Source organism: Amblyomma maculatum, chromosome 5 (genome assembly GCF_055883805.1).
Source record: "Amblyomma maculatum isolate TAMU_Amacu chromosome 5, ASM5588380v1, whole genome shotgun sequence".
In the NCBI taxonomy this organism is placed as follows: Eukaryota; Metazoa; Arthropoda; class Arachnida; order Ixodida; family Ixodidae; genus Amblyomma; species Amblyomma maculatum.
In genome coordinates this window covers 5977051-5996936 of record NC_139348.1, presented here as the reverse complement: position 1 = coordinate 5996936, position 19886 = coordinate 5977051, and the positions used below count along the sequence as shown (strand labels likewise).

The following is a 19886-nucleotide window of genomic DNA, read 5'->3' as shown; positions in this document are numbered from 1 at the left end:
TTAACTCTCTGGTTCCACCATAATAAGCTTACAGTTGTATGGCCGATTCGACCGCTTATTGGACCGATTTGGACTAGCTTCAGTTTTTTAGAACCCAGAAAACCACTTGAAACTACCCATTGGTTCGATTTTGTTTAAGGGTATTAAGGGAGCATTCCCGATTGAAATGCCAAGTGTGGATGATATCCTTGACTGAGATTTGCACTTATACATCTGATATACTAGTTGGGTTCTTGTAAAGAAAGGTGCTAGGAGCTTAATCATAATTAATTTCGCCATGTTTACTTGTTTCCATATGTTTCTCTCGCTTGATTTCTGTAAAAGCTTCTAGTCCTGTTAATCTCAATTCCTTTCTAGAAATGTTGGTTCATGCTCTCTTGTGAATAAAGCTCCAACTGGAAATCCTTTAAGCTCCCTAGTCGCAGTACACGTTTACAACTGATTTCACCACTCTGAGCCCTAATGAGCTTAACCGGAGCCAAGTTACCCAACTAAGTGAGATACTGCACCGGCGGCTGCGTTCCGGTGGAGGCGAAACTGTCCACAAACGACTGCGCGTGAGCGGCCGCCGCGATTAGCCTTTAGTTTCCTGTAAACCAATCATTAAACACACACACACGCGTGCGCACGCGCGCGTCTGCTCTCGTACACACTGCGCTTGGCATTGCGCGTGGCATTGCGGCATTGCGGCATTCTCTCCTTGGAGGACAGTGCAAAGATTTCGCAGTGGCGCGCCGCGTGTGAAGGCGAAGCTTGAGCGCCCTCCTAATTCAAACCGTTTACAACCTGGCTAAACCATGCAAGATCATGCTTGCATGGTCTTCTTCTTTCCTTCCGTCTACGCAGTTCAAACCATTTGGTCCTAGTTGGTGTATCATTTGAGGTCTTTTGGTTTTGATGGACGGCCATTTATTTCCAATTGTAAGCACCAATTGAGGTTGAATGGTGTAGCTTAATGGGTGGTGAAAACACAGCTGAATTTCGATCGATTGTTTTAGTTGGAAAATTTCCAATTTGGTCAAACCACTGAGTGTCCAGGCCGAAGGTTTGTGCACATCGCGGCTAACACTGCTGTGGGAAACAAAGGGTCTGACTCTCTTCTCAGAAAGGAGATATGTTCCCCGGCTTCGTCCAGGCGCAAGCGGCCGGCGTCTTCGCTTGCCAGCCATCACCGCCGCCGCTCGGGTGACTCACTGGAACCATTCCCGGGGCATGATTGTCTCATTCGACATCACAGAAGTAAGGGAATATCTGCATTTGCAGGCACCGTCATCGGAAGCCGCCACCACGCCGGCGCCTCTTGTCTTCCCCGGTGCGGTCGAGTCAATATGGACGTGTGGAATGCCTTGACGATTTCTCGGCAAGAAAACTACAGCGCATTTCTAGGGCATCTCGTTTACCGACTGACTTACGACAAGGTATATCTTAAAATGTGGCTAACGCAAGCCTACAATGAACACCGTGGTTCCCGCCAAGGGGCTGCCGGCGATCGGCGGTCATCGGAGGCGCCGCGGCGGCGGCAGCGAAGGCGAGGGTTCCATTCACTGCGGTCAGCCACCTCGCCGGAATGGAAGGTAGCGACCCATTCATGTCTTCCTGCCTGGCGCCAGCAGCGGTGACAAGGAATATCCTTCCCTTTTTGGCGGAAGGCAAAGGCGCGCCGCCGAGTTGTCTTAATGGTGTGCATAGGGGCAGAAGTTCCCCAGAGCTAAAGTCAAGGCAGGTGTGTGACCTTGAATTCCGGGAAGTTCAGTCGGGGAAACGAGCTCCCCAGGCGACTGACTTCTTGTGCTGTTTCGGCTTGGTACTGCCCTTGCCCCAACTGCGGTCCCTGGAAATACTTTCTAGGTTGTCTGCCGCCTCCCCGCTCGGCACAGCCCAGAGTCGGAGCAAGCGCGGTCGGCTCCCCATCGTCGCGTTCCTCCTTGAAATCCTGCGATTTGTCGTCGTCGCCGGTTTATTGTGTGTTTTCTTTTTCTTGCCGTGACGGGAAAGCTTTCAACCATACTTACTATAATTCTTTTAAACTGCGAATGCCCTTTCCAAAGCCAGCCTAACAGAAAAAAAAAAAAAAAAAAAAAAAAAAACTCTTGTTCGTTCACGTACAAACAGCGCCGACTGCAGCGCGTTGTCTGCTCTGAACGATAAATAGATGCTTTGGGAAATTAAAACCACACTTGACGACGTACGCGAACAGCGAACGACGCGGCGTGAAGCAGAAGGGATGTATATGGCTAAAACGGCCGCGGCGCATTTATGTGGCGGCGAAAACAGGGATACTTGACATCAAAGGCGCGGCAGACAGAGGCGAGGCACTGTCCTCGTCTCTGTCTGCCGCGCCCTTGATGTCAAGTACGTCTGACCAACTCGCCCAAACGTTCACGGTTCTTGAAAACAGGGAGGCTGAACAAGTGGAAGGGGACCGGAAAAGAAACTTGTCGCCATGTAGAAAGGAAACAAGGGAACAAGAAATGGGGGGAGCGGGGGGGGGGGGGGTCGAGAGCTGTCGACCTTTAGAAAAAGTGCCGCAAACGTGAACTAAAGGGTACACAGATGAGAATAAGGAGATAAAATACAAAAAAAAAAAAAAAAAAGCTAGAGAGAGGATGGCCTGCTGGTTGAGAAAAGAACTGGGACTAACGCAGAGCTACAATTAAAGCGCGTACAGCGTAAAAAAAGAAAAAGCTGCAGCCAGCTAAGGGAGGGGGGTGGCAAAACTTTTGTTGCGCCAAACTACTTCGCGGTTATGTCTGAAATTGATACTCCTTTTTCTTTTTCTTTTTTCTGCGTGCTGTCGAGACATTTCATTTGTACATCCATCGTTTATTTATTTATTTATTTATTTATTTATTTATTTATTTTTTACTATTAGGTTTTACAGTTTAGCCGTAAGTCGAGTGAACTTTATTCATAGGAATTACGCTTGCAAGGACTGCTAGAATGATTTCCCGCTGAAAAAAAAAAAAAAATCATTGCCTAAATTTCTCACAATTTTATAAGCTTATAAAACCGACCGGTAACATAAGAGAGTGTGCGGTATTTGAATTCTACTTGATCTTCTTGAATTAACTGTTTCCGCGAATATGGGGGACCTGGAAGCACGTAATCTGCTTGCTCTGTCTCTGTAATCAGTCTTACATCGACTTCTCAGCTTTTTTAGAGTTGGATGGCACCAGGTATTTACTAAGGATAATTCTCATTATATAGCTTCCGAACGATGGCATCAGAAATTAACGAAATTCTTTCTTGAGAAAGGTATGCACCTCTAGTAAGTATAGTGTGGATTTAAAGAATCAGTTGGTGGTGGTAGTGGTTTATTATTAAGAGAGGGAGCGTCGTTGGGCGAGTCGGTCAATCATGATAAATTAAAAAAAAAAATGTGTGTGTGGGGGTGGGGGGGGGGGGGGGGGGTACTGCGGACAAATATGCAAGGACAAGAAGTTACCCCACAAGCGCAGACTCGCGACTGATCTTATTTGGAAAAAAAAAAAAAAAAACTTTATATAACTTCAACCTGTCAAGTCGCACACTAAGCGCAGTGTAAAAATATTGCCTTCATTCTGATACAATATCTGATTGATGGGTCACTTACGCAAACTTATTTTTCTTCTTTATACAGAACGCAGAGGGCACAATGAGGCCAACTTGCACGGGACTGAAACGCCGGCACACCGTAGGCAAGTTGGCCTCATTGTGCCTTAAGATTATGTCCGAAGGGAGGAGTAAGGCGGACTGCATCAAGCATATCATGCCATTCGTTTCGTCAGATGCCTGATGGGTGTTGTCTGTGAGGTCCATCTCACCTGTGACAGGGTTTACATCGGACAGACAGGCCTTTGTTTTAATGATCGCCGAAAAGAAAACCAGCTTTGGATGAAATCGGGTACTGGGTCAGATTTACCCCTCCACTATGGCGCATGCCCAGACGCTACACGCGATAACGCATGCCTGCATTTATTGGCAGATATTGTTTTGAAGAGGAGCCGTAACCAGGTGGTACGTGACTTGGCCGAGGCGTTCTGTACAAAGAAGGAAGGTGAAGTTTGCGTAAGTGGCCCATTTGGCACAGTTAAAACTGCTTTCATTGCAGTAAAAAACGGCGTCATACGCCGTTTAGACCTCACCTTGCAGACATGCCGCGTGGAGCATCACTCAGCGGTCACGCAATAACTCCAGAACTGGATCGGGGAAGTGTGTGTGTGTGTGTGTGTGGGGGGGGGGGGGGGCGCTCTCTAAACAAATTGTGTACATACTGAGGGGCCAACGCCCCCCCCCCCCCCACACACACACACATACACTTTCACCCTTTCCTACTATTCGCATTAAAGTCTGAATTTGACGATATGTAGCATGCTGTAAATGAGCCAGTTGTGATCGCAGCCACTTTTGTAGTAGACCTTTTTCATTGCATAAACTAAAGTAACGCTCCCAGAAATCGTGCGGCCCTAATGAAATACCGATGAAATTCCTTAAACGGTGTGATGAGTGATTGTCCTATTACTTGCAAATTTTATTTGAAAAGTGATCATTCTTTACCTAATGACTGGCGCAGCGCTATAGTAGCTCCGGTTTTTAAAGGCTACGGTAATCGACTTCTTGTAAAGAACTTTAGACCGGTTTCACTCACTTCCGTATGTTGCAAGGTTTTTGAACGCATCCTTCATTTTTTGTAAATGAACGACCTTTTGTGTCCGTTCCAGCATGGTTTTCGGACTGGCCTTTCGATGCAGTTGATTGAAGCAGTGAACGATTTTTGCAAGGTTATAGACGAAAGTCAGCAGGTAGATGTGGTCTGTGTGGATTTCGCGAAGGCTTTCGATAAAGTTCCGCATCATAAACTTCTTTTTAAACTGCGCAGATAAGGAATCAGTGAAAATATAGTACTATGGATTCAGGCGTATCTAGGTAACCACTGTCAAGTTGTCAAGGTAGAAAGCACACTATTAGATAAGCGTGAAGTTCTGTCGGGGGTGCCACAGGGCTCCGTTTTAGGTCCGCTTTTGTTTTTGTTATATATAAATCATATTTCTCCTATCATTCAATCACCTGTCAAAATGAAACTTTTTGCTGATGACTGTTTAATTTACTCTCCTGTGGCTTCCCCGGAAGATCAGATGAATTTAAATAGGTGCCTTCAGTCAAACTCGTGCTGCCTGAAATGGGGCATAAATAAATTACCAAAAGTCTACTCAAATGCATGTAACAAGGAAGCAGAATGTTATGCCGTTTCAATATAATATCGGTGAAAATTCTTTAGATGAGGTAAAGCGTTTTAGATACTTGGGAGTGACACTAACACATAATCTGTGTTGGCGCACCCATATTGAAAATATCTATTTAAAAGCCTATCAGAAGCTTTGTTTCCAGCGGAGGAAGTTGCCGAATGCGACTAGAGAAATTAAATTGATTACGTACAAGACATTCGTGCGGCCAATCATAGAGTGCGCAAGTGCAGTGTGACGTCCACTTCAAAAGGGTTTAAAATGAAAACTGGAAAGATTGCAAAGGATTTCAGCACGTTTTATATGTTCTGAATACCGGCGCACTGACTCAGTCACAGAAATGTTAAACCAGTGTCAGTTAGAATCACTAGAAATGAGAAGAACAAAGCAGAAATTGAAACTTTTTTTTTTTCTGATAATGAATGATAAAGTAAAAGTTAATAAACAACACTATGTTACACGTCCTCTGAGGCGTTGCCCACGAAAAAAATAACAGTAAGGTATAGCATCCTATTATTACACGTAGTGATGTATATCGCTACTCCTTTTTTCCCTATGCAGTAGAAATCTGGAACTGCCAAGCGAAGTTCTATACCAAACAGAAGTAGAAAAATTTGAGATAGGTGTTAAGTCGTTCTTGGAGCATTACAGTGCAAATTTGTAATTCTGTTCTATAGAGTGTATTTTAGCGAAGAGAATTGTATGTGTTTCCCTCCCTGTAATGACCCTCATATAGAGGGTTAACCGTATGAATAAAAAAAAAAAAATAAAAAGTCTCTGACTGACCATAGTTCATGAGCACGATCAGTGCGATTGAAATACGCCTTACTCGAACTTTCTTAACCTAAGTGTACATCGTTCGCGTGGAACTGCTTTTTTAGACTTATTCTTTGTTCTATATTTCATATCCATTAAAAAGGCATTTTAAACGTTTAATTTCCATGCCCAAATTTCATTCAGTGGTCATTAGTGTAGTTGAATATATTGTGCGAGATTTTACCCTCTGCTTAGTAAATTGGACAGCGCATATATTTGTAGAATAATCTATTTTATATTACTAAGTTTGGTTTTATAATTTCCTTGTTCCTTTAATGTAACCTTCATAGCAGAAAGGGCGTAAATAACAACCAGAACGAACAACAATAACAGTAGCATCCGCTTTTATATATTTTTTATTATGTTGTATGCATATTTTGTTTTAAGCACATTTTAGATATGCCTGCTCGAAAGGGAATGGGTCTAGTAATACGGTGGGATTTTCTTGAAGAGAAATCATATGTCAAGTGTGATGATCATCTAGAGGACCTGCCATCGGCCACAATATACTGAATACGCCGGTTCTCGTCCGCTCTCTCTCTAGAGGACCAGGCAAAACAGACAAATTATCAACGAAAGAAAAGACGAACGGGGTGCCCTTTCTCACTCGTTGGTCCTAATTGTTTTTCGCTGGTGGGGGAGATGTGTTCTTACAACTCGTACAGTACAGCGTACTCTTAAATAGTGATGACCACTGGCGAACCACTGTAAACTGCAACCCGGTGGGTTTGCGGGAACTTCATATTTTTAACTTTCATTTTTAGTGGTGGTGGTGGTGGTGGTGGTAGTGGTTTATTGAATGATCAAAAAGGATGGAAGTGTGCTGCCGGCCGCGGCAACTGCTATCTAAAATCTGAAGCACCCGAGCTGTGCCCGGAAGGAAAGAAAAGGGGACATTGACAGTACAGCGAGGGGAAGTACAGAGGGGAGCAATATAAAAAAAGGACAGGGGGAGCTTTGTACATTATTTACAAAATACGAAAACAAGGACAGCGAGGTGTTTTTTTTTTTTTTTTTTTGTCTCTTGGGAGCTCGCACGTATTCTTTAAACTGCTGCAAAGGTGCAAAAGAAGGGTTCAAGCTTGCTACTTCTGACGGCTGCCCTTCTTCGTCTGCCTATACTGCAGGAAAGTCGTCGGTCTCTTTTCCAGTCAAATCAGGACAAAGCCTCTCCTTTTGCCGAAAAACGAAAGGTCTGGGAATAAAAGCTGAGACCTAGAGGTAGGATACGACAGTTATGGGTGCAATTAATGTGAGGCGATCTTTCGAAGTACGCGTTTGTGTTCCGTGCGTAAAAGTAATTATTTAGTTTTATTAGGAATTTCAATATGCGTTTACTTCAACAAGAGCCTTGGAAAACCAGTAGCATCTGCCACGCACCAATTACCTGTTCTTTCGACTGTCGACTTGAAGAAAGAAAAAGTGTTGGCACCGCATGTCAGCACTCAGAAATCTTGGACAACCTTCATAGCACGCACTGCGGAGTCCGCAACTTTAACTACTCCAAAGAATTCTTGCAAAATCGCCAAGTACATATCAGAGTGGGCGATACGAGATCAAACCCAATCCTCATGTGCACGAGAGGCACGCCACGAAGAGCGGTACTCTACCCTTTTGCGTGTAGTGTTTTCAGAAGTAAAACTGGTGACATGACGCACCGCGCTGTGCAGGTAATCTACTTCTGCACCGGTAGGCTTTGAAGTTCTCGCCCTTCAAATGGCTTGCACCGCCCTCATGCATGTCGTTGCAGGCCATTCCAGCAGTCTTATCACCGTAAAGAGGTCACGAAGCGATTCGAGCACAGATGGAAAGGGAAATAAAGAGAGTGAGAAAGAAAGCAGCTGGTAGCCTGCTTCGCTCTTCCTCTTCTTGGGTTAACAATTAGCGAAGGAATGTGAAAACCACTGACAAAAGTAAAAAATTGCAGCCTGCTTTGTTTTCGTGCAGCCCTTATACAATCGAGCACGGAAAGTGGGGTCTCAGCTGGTCCTAGTGCTGGTAAGGTTCTAGTGCTAAAATGCTGGTAAGGGGGTCTCTACCCCCCGAGGCCTCCCTGACTTTAAGCACTGACCAGAGTAGGTTCACTGCAAATTTTCAGAGTATAACATTCGTTTCCCGTTCGCTTCCCGCCTACTGGCTGATGGAGTCACTTGACAATTCATATATCTTCGAAGCGCGCGCACGGCATACGCGTCTGCGTGTCTTGTGCGGTAGGTTCCTTTTTTTTTTTTTTTTTTCGATTGTCCACCGAAGCCACGCGGGAAATTCTCCGCGTGGACACTTCGGCGTGTCCGACCCCCGTTGAAATGGAAGACGCCTTTGGATTGGGCCGACAAGCGGTAGCAAATATTTCCCGTCTTGACGCTATAAATAGTTCTCTTCTGCCCGCAAACGCCTTGTTTTAAGTCAACGGCGGACATAAAGGCCCCGCACGAACGTTCGCTTGAGTCTGTCTGCGCATGCGTGACGCGCCGATTAGATAGATATATGTCCCATGTCAGATATTTCCGCGGCGCTTGCTGCGCGCTCGCGCTGGCGCAGAGGTGGCTCGCCGGTCATTAGTTGACGTGCACCAATCAGAGGATGCCTTTCGCGCTGTCTCTGTGATCTAACTCTGTCTTTTTTTTTTTTTTTTTTTTTTTTTACATTGGTGCTGCGCTGCGTAGAGTTATGCATACAGTCAGTCGATCGACAACGAAAGGTTCATCGCCGGAGTGTAGCGACGGCACTCGCTGTGGCTGAAGGGCTTCAGCTGTGGCTCGCCAGCCACAAACAGCATAAAAATAAATAAGTTAGAGAAGCTATGTGCGGAGAGGTGGCGTCTGAGGTGCTGCCTCTATTGCTTCCTGGAGCACCGCGCGCAGGTCAGCGCATTGTTTACGGCAAGCATTGAATAAGTGAAATGTGCTTAAAAATCCTCGTGTTGCTATCACACAAACAGCATCGAGGCGATGGAAGTCGCTCCGGGACAAACTTAAAGTAGCAGTCGAACTGTTTCGGTCATTTTCAGCCTACGAAGTCTTGCAACAACACAGGAGCGAGTACGCCAGCTAGCCACTGTAGCCAGAGACGCTCCATGGAGATGCGTACTTTTTCCAGTGTTGTCAGGGCGCGGCACTCGGCGCGTAGGCGCCTCGCTTGTGCTAAAGCCCCTCGTGCGCCCCGTGGAGGCCACGCTTAACAGTGATGACAAGGAAGCAGAACTGATCCAGCTAAGATACGCCCGTGCAACACCATGCCTACGCTTGCGCTTCCTGGACGGATATCGGAAATAACTGTTTTTCGTCGGCATCAAGGAAGAGCGCCCAGAAGAGAATCCACGCTCACTCTTTGCGGGAAGGAGACCGTCCGCGCCAGTGGCGCAGCGAGAAATTTTGTTCGAAGGGGGCTGACGTGCTGTGCGTCCTCTGTTTATAATTTGTCGAGGTATCAAATACATAAATAATAACGGCGATGTCATTGCATATTAGATGCTGCAAACGAATTCTTGAGCCCCAAACAATATTTTGAAAATCGCGGAATGAATTAATAGTCGCGTAGCACTTTGTGTAGGTGTCCATCGAAAAGTGATATAGATTGGCGCCTTATCCCCCAAAATCTGCTTAAACGAGCAAAAAAAAAAAAAGATTTTAAAATGGCTGGGATAATTAACCAGAGCAAACATAGTTTACAGAATGGAAGCTCGATTAAGCATAACCTGACACGGTTTGCTGCGGTTTATCACATTCATGGCTGTCTGCGAACCTCGATCAAGGATACCACAGAGCATTTTGAAGGGGGAGGTCCTAGGAGGCGAGCCCAATTGGCAGCGGTGGCCGGAAAGGGTAGATGGAGGCTGCGGTCATTCTGTCAGGCAACGTATATTTCTGGAGATATCCGGTACGAATAAAGTTTGGCAGGTGTGTGAGGAAGCAGCAGCAGATGTGAGAAATAAAAGATTGCGAGCGCCGCTAGTGTTCCTGTAGGAACACTAGGCGCCGCTGGCTCCATGCGCCACACTGAGGCAAATCCCGGCGTCAGATGACCTTCACGAGTGGCAGAATTAGAGCTAAAGCTCTGAAAATTCGCGCAATGGATTTGCGTTGTTACAGGCGCTATCACGATGCTCTTAACATGAAGCTTGGGAGGTTCAGTTCAAACCGTGTACATCTTGCTAAACCATGCTTAACAGAGATTTCGCTCGTGTACGAACCCATACATTCCCGCCCATTTTTTCAAAGTTTCGGGGAATCGAAAGCGGCTACATGGCACCCACCCGTCTACTAGACGTTTCTGTACATCTCGCAGCCATCTAGCTTACTATAATGCGCACACAGTTACAAGACGACTTGTGGAGATATAGAAGGATTGTATGCGCATACGAAAACCTTTTCCATTGATAACCTGTCTACTCGAAGGCTATAATTAAGACATACCTCGCCAAGATACACCGCCCCTATATATAGTGCTCAACACATAGACACTGCTTAAAGTTTGGCTCCATCGAAGGGCGATCCGAGCACTGGTGGAAAGGGAAATCAAGAGGGAAAGAGAGAAAGCGGCTGTTTGCCTGCTTGCAAATCGTTTTATTCGAAGGGGAGAAAGCATTATTATTTTTCTCCATTTCTCGTTCTCGAAAACGTGTTAGAGGCTCATAATACTCACTGTGGAACTGTCGAAACGCCAGAGAAGAAATCTTCCGATTATACCACTGACAAGGATAAAAATAATTGCCTGCTTTGTATTCATTCATAAGGTCCTTATACATTCAAGCTCGGGGGGTCTCGGACCCCTCTTAAATTTTACTAGGAGTGTCAGACCCCCCCCCCCCCCCCCCCCCCCGAGACCCCCCTGACATTAAGCCCTGCACATAAACTACCGCAGCGAAGCACTCACTGCATGCGCGATTCTATGTCCACTAGGAAAACCTCCGATAATCGAACATATCAATCACACACGCGTCCTCACAATGATTTTTTTTTTTTTGCCGTGACAGCTTCCAGACGACTTAACATATTTGTTGAAGATATTATCGATGTCTTTTCTGGTGATCAATTAAGATCTCAAGGTGTCCACAGGACATTTTGTGCTCACGAGGCGTTGTCTTTGTTCGTGTACATCCGGAGCCGTAGGCGTGCTCGGGGTTCATTATAGTGTGCGACGATCATCGCGCAGCGCCTCCCCCTCTCACCAAAGTACCTACGGCCAAATAGCAGTGCAAATTATGATGAGGATTTGTTTACCAAACATTTGTTTGACGTGATGCCATTGAAGCGTAAAAAGGAATAGTGTGGGCTTAAAAATTTAACAAGCTTCGCGCCTACCGACGACGCGTTCTCACAACGAGTTCTTTGAGTCCTCGGCTTATGCAAACGTGGCAAGTGAGAAGTTCTTGTAATGCAATTGCATCACGGGTACTCAGCCGCCAGTATCATAAACAAAAAAAAGAAAACCTGCATGACCATAAACTAATTGACTTGGCGCCCCGCTGAGATTACCCCCCCCCCCCCCCCCCTTATTTTTCTTTTTCTTTTTTTTTTCCCTGTGCGCATGCCTATAATATACCTATGCCAGCCACACTGTCAATGCCTGTCTCGCGCATTCGCCAAATCTCTGCACAATTGAAAAGGGCACCAAAAAATAGCTTTGAGGCGTCCGCGCAAGACTATACCTTAAATTATAATGCTAGTCCCTATATACTGACTGCAAATAACATATAGGCTTTAATTCAAACACTAACACACGTAGATCGTTGCATGGCTATTCTAGGAAGATTGCGATTGCAACACATATATATGCTTTCTGACATCTAATTCTGCTGAGCCATTCGCATATACGCTGTGTCCCACTACCCGAACAAATCGAAAGGACGGTCACGGACCGCGGCTGCAGCCGCGATTTACGCCACTAGTGATATCAGGGGCGTAGCCAAGAGGAGGGCTTATGAGGCTTCTGTCGAAGTGGTCTGCTGGGAGTCCTCGTCTGTTCGTAACAGTATAGTATGCAGATACTGCATTATAATCAAAGTTATATAAGCACACTGGAGAGAGTGCAGACAACCATTTCATCTGCGGGTCCGTTAGGAACACTACGTATTAGAACTAACCTTAATTGTATGGCTGGAAAACTGGCTACGATGAATTTTCAGTTCTGCATTCGATAAATTGAATAATCTTCGTCTGAAACAATAAATGCTCAGCATACTCGATGGAATGGAAGCCCCGGAGGGTACCACCATTCTTCCGTGCAATTTTGCATCCCGGCATGCAGAATTTATGGCTCAGTTGAGAGGTGACAAATTTGTGAAAGGCATCTCGATACGGAGGAGGCTGAGCAGCAACGTCAGCCTCCCTCGAAAAAACTTTCTGGCTATGCCACTGACCCTGGGTGATATACCTATATACGACATTAAAGTGCACGCTCGTGAACAATCGGCGATGAGCCGGCGCCTACGTCTCCATCAGATCTTTCAGTTCAGTTATATTTGGGAAATGAAGCTGTCATGCGGCTGTGATCATTTATATGCCGACCCTTCCAAAATTTTACCACCCTTCGGAGTAAATAACTGCGATAATTGCAGCTCGGCTCCCTTTCAGCGCTAAAGGCGCGCCGCATTCATTGCCTGTTGCCGTTGTCAAATAGGAGAAAGACGTTTTTTGCACGCTTTTTTTTTTGGGTTCTTTTTGTGTGTGTCTGTGTGTGCAGGGGCGGGGGAGACATGCTGCGAAAGTTGCTCCTTGTCCCGTCTGGTCTTGCTGATAGTCCCACTGCGTAATTCCAGGGGCTTTACAACTGCGGAGTTGGTCGCGTCGCCTAGTGGATTCGGCCAACACTACGTTCGCAAACCTCGCCCGTACTACCCCAGGTGGCGCAGGCGCTTTAACCAGTAGGTGATGTACGCTCGCCGGTATGCGCATCTGTACGCGCACCGCTTAACCCTTCCAACTCGCGGCACAATTTCTCGCGTTCTTCTTGAGCTAGCAACGCAATTTCGCTTCATAGAAAGTGCGGCAATATTTGCTTCCTTATAGTGAAACTAAATGTATATGGTGCAACTTCTATGAACACGAAGTTAATTTGTGACAAGCAAATTAAAAATGCTTCATTACACCGAGGATTTCGATATATCGACGCTTGTTACATCGAGGATTTAAAAGTACTGCTCTTCCCTCCTGTGAATACATGGAGTATGCGTTTAGTAGCTGTTGACTTCTTGAGAATAAACGTGCGCAAACTGTCAACTTCGAACAACAAATATGTCTTGAAGTGGTATTAAACAAAATATAAAGAAAATCGCACTGATTCATTGCAGTTCAAGCATATTTGTGTTATGACAATAATTGGAAGGAGCTTAAAAGTAATTTTCTTGGTGTTGTTTGGTTACTTTCCATGTGTCGTAATTGATCACTGTGCGTAATAATTTCAGATATAGTGTATAATTGCAATCAGTTGTTTATTTTCTGTAATGTATACAATATTGGTATGAATTAAGGGAAATTAATTGCACTGCATGTATTAATATGGTCAATGATTATCTGAATAATTAATTCACGTCTTCTCTTCCCATATTAATTGTTATTTTAAAAATAGTGGTTGCTTTTTTAATTGCCGTGGAATTTACATAGCAAAGTTAGAGCCAAGGTTGACATTGTACGAAACAGTCTTATCGCAAAGACATCTGCAAAAGCCACTATGGTGGCTGACCCTGGAATATCCTTTTGTATATTTGTTGATCTTGAGGATTTTGTAGCTTATATACCAAGAAATCCTTGTAGGTTGTGAGGTCCAATTCACACACACACACACACACACACACACACACACACACACACACACACACACACACACACACACACACACACACACACACACACACACACACACACACACACACACACACACACACACACACACACACACACACACACACACACACACACACACACACACACACACACACACACACACACACACACATATAATTTATTATAACTATAAATGATATATAAATAAATTTATATTATCTGGGTGATGCATCTTTCCTATATATAGTCCTATATATACGATAGATGCATCACCCAGATAATTTGATATACCTACTGCATGTATACAATTTCAGCCTCTTTCAAAATTGACAGTTCATTCTAACCAATTTGGAGTGCCAAATTGGAAAAACTATTCCGACTGAAATTAAACGTTTTTCATTTTAGTCTGTTTATTTAGAGCCAGGAAAGCCGGTACCTACAAACGTGTTTAGTGAGCAGATAAACAATATCTTACAGGCTATCTACAAAATAACATGTTAGTACGTACGATATATGACACGTACCAAACAAAGATAGTGAAACGAGCCCGCGCTGTTCGTCACAATTAAATACGTTTGAGTTAAGGAAGCCAATGAATGGTCATATTTATGACCAAAGAAATATTAGGCGCGTGTTTATTTTCAATACTGTGGAAAAATGTAGTTTAACATTGTGGTTTCGCTGATATAGCAGGCAGTTCGGTAAATTACTTGTGAATTTTGAACAGTCCATTCAAAAGCCTTTCACATTACCAGCTGCACTTTCAAGGCAGTTGCTGAACTTCTCTACAGAATAAAAATATAAAAAAGAAGGTTGACCCGTTCAGAATTAAGGATTTGACATATTTATTACCTGAATACTGATCTATATCGGCAATTAGGTCGTGATGAGTTTGCTTTGCTCTTTGCACTGCAGAAAAGCCGCCGTCGTGTCTGAATGTTACAGCATTTTTTTTATGTTGCTTACCCGAGAACCGGCCTTCATATGTAAGTGTATCAATGTTGCTCTCAGCTGATTTGCCTTATTTTGCCCTTAGGCGCAGCCTGCTTGTAGGCTTGTGTGTGTGTGTGTGTGTGTGTGTGTGTGTGTGTGTGTGTGTGTGTGTGTGTGTGTGTGTGTGTGTGTGTGTGTGTGTGTGTGTGTGTGTGTGTGTGTGTGTGTGTGTGTGTGTGTGTGTGTGCGCGCGCGCGCGTGCGCTGCGCCCCTTGACACCTATGTACTGCAGAGAAGCCACCAGAGCAGATGTTCATTTTAGTTCATGTCATGGGCCGCCGGGACTTCATGTTCTGCCTTCTGGCACATGCTTACGCTCACGTAATCTGTTAATTGTAAAAATATAAAAATAAAAACCGAGGTCAAGTTTTCTCACAGAGCTGTAAATACTCTTTCACACTTTCCAGAATGGAACGTTGTTGGGATGTCAGGATGACACCAGCATATATTGATGTTGGGACTTGATTCACAGGTGCCAACTCTGTAGCTAAAAAAGGCCCCGAATTCAACTGGCAAGAGTATTCTTACGCATCCATTGACCGTGGACCAGTGCACTTGTGCTATCGCTCGAAAACGTGAAAAATAAAGCAGGACGACTGTATAATACCCAGAAATGTGGCGCAATAAACACAAAAACATGCATGTGTTTGTGTTTGTTGCGCCACATTTCTGGGTATTATGCAGCACCAATTAACTAGCCCCTCAAGCTGTTATTTTCAGGATGACTGTGCTGTGTGTTTGGTTACTGGACAGTAGATATTTTCACAAGAGTCCATATAAGTAGAACCCCGCATAGTAAACTCTGATATAGTAAAGTGAAACCGAAGTCCCTGTTTATCTTCCATAGACAACTGTACAGTCGTGAGCGAAAGTGGTATACAATACTCAGCCAGTGACAGAGCTCGGGAAAACTGCGTAAAAATGCCACCTATACGACAGCGCAAGAGACAGCGACAGTGACACATGCATGTGGATAAAATGGGGCACTGCCACTATTGTTCCGATCACAGATAGCTGTTGCTAGATAAAGTAATTGGCATGCAGTTTTCGCGCGCTTCGCCACTGGCTGAGTGTTGTATACCACTTTTGCTCACGACTGTACATTTCTCCCCCTTTATAGTAAAGACATTTTTGGCAGACATCCGTTATAGTAACGTGCACCTGGTCGCGGCGACGACTCTCGCTCCCGCGCACTACCTAGAATCGCGTGGCAAATATATATTTTTTATTTGAAAACAAAAAAAAAAAATGTCTTTTTTTTTAAGTGGCTTTACCACCAGGCTAAGCAGATTCAGGAGAAGCCTACTTTACGGAAGCTTTGAAGCCATGAGGGAAAGCACGCAGGGCGTAGAAAAAAAAAAGTAAAGCTGTCTACAAACATGAAAAAGAGGCGGTGCGGTCCGTTCAGAAAGCAAAGGATAGTAAAAGTGCGGCAAGAAAAAGGGAAGGGGAGGAATTGGGCGAACATTCACAGCACAGTGCAGCACAAAGCATGAGGCAGCGGAGGTAAGAAGAAGAGGTGCAGCATGTGCGTTCTTGCAGCACTTGACTGCCACGCGCATTTATCATTTATTGCCTTTTAAAGGACAGGAACAGCAAAAAGTGACACCGTGTTCATGTAAAGCTTTGGTTTTCACATTAAGCCATACTTGGTTGTATTTGTAGCTACACTGTCCTCATGCTTAAAAAGTACTTCCACAAGATGTAAAAAATTTTTATAACTGAAAAAAGTTGCATGAAGAGATAAGGGAGAGATGGAAGGTATTTCAGTGTTTTTTTTTATTAAGCAACAAGACGTGTTTAGTAAGTGCCCATTTAACTACCAGGCAGCATCTTCAGAACCATGTCATCACCAACAACTGATATAGTAAAGATTTTTGCTGGTCCCAGTGACTTTACTGTAAAGGGGTCTACTTAAAGCAGGATGGCTGTGCTGTGTGTATAAATGTTTGGTTGCTGGACAGTAGATGCAGCAATTTCACAAGAGTCCATATAAGTAGAATCCTGCTATAGTAAACTTTGATATAGTAAAAACTCTGACATATAGTTAAGTGACTAGGGTACCTTGTCGCAAGAATGCACACAAAGACATATATACATTACTTTGGTTGTTTTTATTCTAAAAGTCACGCGAATTTGAAAAATTCCTTGATGCCAACAAAAACATGTTGCTGTAATCTGTGCAAGTTCAAAGTGTTGTAATGGTGCCTGCTGGCCACAAGGTCAAAAGGCAAGCACATGTTTAGTCGAAACTTTATGCAGTGACTAAGAAAATAATATACAGCTCAGAAGTATGCTTTTCTGTCGGCTAGCAGTATGTGCTCACATGCATGTCTCTTTAAGAACCCATTGGCAGTAAATTTACTGCCAGTAGATTACTATACCTGCAGCTGTATGCACTCACATATTGCATTTTGATAGGGTACACATTTCTGAATTTTGTACTTGGGGCAGAATTTTCTTGGATGGCAGTTTAATTAGACAGACTTGATTTTGGATTTCAGTTTTTCTTTTTTGGAACATATTATTTTCAATGATAGTTAACTTTCTTATCAGCAGTATAACATGCTACTCCTGTGTTGGTAAAGAAAGATCACTTGGGGTTTACTAGTTTAGTTTAACTTATGGGTTTAACATCCCAAAGCAACTCAGGCTATGAGACTTCATAGTGGAGTCCTCCGGAAATTTCAACCACCCGGCGTTTTATAACATGCACTGACATCGCTCAACACAAAGGTGCCCTGGTTTACCCATCGAAAAGAGGTCGCTGTGGCCTGGTACTTGGGGTTTACCTTAGCCTTTTTGCAGGAACAAGTATTCAATGTAAGGCTAGTTAATGCAAAAACAATCATACTTAGATCTGTACTCTAAAAAAAGAAATGCTGACCTTTTGCTGTTAAATATGTTTGAAAAAAATTATAAGTTTAATGTGCCTAAATCTAATAGAGCAATGAAAAACACTGGTTTGGCATAGTTTATCTTGATAGACGTTATATGTAGATGACGCCTGTATCTTTTTGCCTGCTGTTCCTTGCATCACTTAGCGCATGCTTCTCGGCATTTGACAACTGCCACAAAGGACCAGGCCTGCTATCTTGAAGCAAATTGAAGATCAGGACAGTTTACATGGTTAAACCACATGAGAACATATGTCGCTGCTGACGTCACACGCACATTTAATGCGAGCAAACACAAAGGCAGGTAAATTTAAGACAGATGATGTCACTGAAACAGCCGAAAAGTGGCCAGCCATGCCACCTGCCAGAGACACGGTGTGAAGTGGACCGTGATGTATGTTGTTCAAGCTGCCAGGAGTGACATAAATATAAAGACCAGCTTTAACCAAGCTGAATGAATGTGCTTGTGTGACCTAGGGTAGCATGTCTAGCCTGGGACCCAAGAGTCCTAGAAGGCTGGATTCTGATCTCACCCTCCCATCTCAATGGCGAAGCTAAATTTAGCAGCACTTGCCACTTCAACAATGACACGCGGTCTTGTGACATCACAGGAGTCACCTGTTCATGTCACCTGCCAACTGCAAGAGACATCCTCAGATGGTTGAAGACAAAGGCCACGGCATCAGACATACCTCACGTCTTTTTTATTTACCCCATGCTGTATAGCTTTTGCAGTAAATTTGAATTTGGCATATTTTTTTGCTTTTTCTTGGTTATTGAAAAGTCATTGTTAAAAAATGAAGGTGCCATTTAAAAGCACTTTATGAAGCAGAATGTGTATAATAGGTCACAATCTTCTGGCTCTTTTATGAGGCACAAAGAGCCCAAAGCTCAAAATGTATGTAAGGTGAGAATGGGTCTTGTCTGCTTCCCTGAGAAAATTTTTCAGCTTCACAAGTTCCCCATTGTGCAGCTTGACTGCACACCCCAAGGCATGGGGTCTTTTGACCAACCATGCAAATAACCTGCATGCAACAAGTGTGCTACGAAAGCTTTAGTAAAAGTTCATGAGGAATCTGTGCTTGGCTTAATGAATGATCAGTTGGCCTTGGTGACCCTGGCCCAGGACATTCTTGACACTTAGTAATGCGTTGAATAAAGTTGTTTCCTTCTCCGCCTGACTTACTGACTACTGCTGTCAAGCCTTATGGGCCACAATGTCATGCAAAAGGTGCTGTCACAGATACCAAAGCCAAGGGAGTAGACTGGGCATTGCCGCAAAAGCAAGCATTTTTGTAACAGAATCATAGAAAGTTCCAGGCAACTCTACTCTTGCAGAAAATCAGGGATGCCATGGCACTCTCGGTGGGGTGGCACAAAAAAAAAAATAGGGGAGGGTACTGCTCCTCATAACCATAATTAAAAAAAAAAAAAAAAAAAAAAAAAGAACAATTGTAACAATGAGAGCTTCACATGCTTACCAGGAAGGAGGCATTATATGAAAGTGTTCTTCCTGTTAGGGCCCGAAAGGGGCTATCGAATAGCTTTGTAGATGGTGCCCGCATGCCACCGTCTGTCGCCTTCCTTTGCCATAGTCATTGCATACAGTGCTTTAGGAGTGTGCAGTAACTGTTTAAGCTTTGCAACCTGGCCCCAAAGTTGCAAGATCACGTGATTGGGTGGCAGCAGTGCCCTGAGCACTGCATGGGCTAGAGATGGCCTTAGAGCTTGGGTTTAAAGTTGCGGGCCCATACACAGAGTTTCAATGTCTAATTATATGGGGTTTTATGGCGCATAAGCAGCTGTGGCTATCATGCACCAAACACAAATGTCTGGGCTTTTGATTCATTATTGTTAAGTTAAGTACATGTACTTAGGGTGTTACAGCAGAGACATGGATGAAATAAACTATGGTGTGTGCCAAGAAAAAAGTCAAGTTTTATTCACCTATTTTTTTACTTATACCCTACCGCAGTGGCTCGGTGGTTAAGATGCTCAACCACTGAACCAGGGTACCGTGGTTTGACCGTAGGCGTGGCAGCCATGTTTGGATTGATGCAGAAAGCATAGCACCCATGTACTGTGCAGTCAATGCCTTTTGAAGTTAAAGGTGATCGAAATGATCCAGAACCCTCCCCTACAGTGTCCCTCATAGCCAAAGTTGGTCTAGAATG

General features: G+C 44.2%; 1 protein-coding gene across 7 annotated transcripts in view; it reads left to right on the top strand.

Moving 5' to 3' along the window:
- The window catches only part of LOC146187688 (uncharacterized), a 37889-nt gene extending 21873 nt beyond the window's left edge, over positions 1-16016 (top strand). For 2 of the 7 annotated variants that reach the window (XR_014707383.1, XM_084603490.1), the window contains one exon: positions 15223-15530. Coding sequence is in view for 3 of the 7 variants with exons in the window: in XM_084603490.1 (XP_084459616.1) it covers positions 15223-15280 (58 nt within the window). In the remaining 4 variants the exon portion in view is untranslated. Of the gene's footprint in view, positions 1-3964; positions 4048-12798; positions 12904-14737; positions 14809-15222 lie in introns of all 7 variants that reach the window. The other 5 variants (XR_014707385.1, XM_084603488.1, XR_014707386.1 and 2 more) reach the window with 5 other exon arrangements.
- The last annotated feature ends 3870 nt before the right edge of the window (positions 16017-19886 follow it).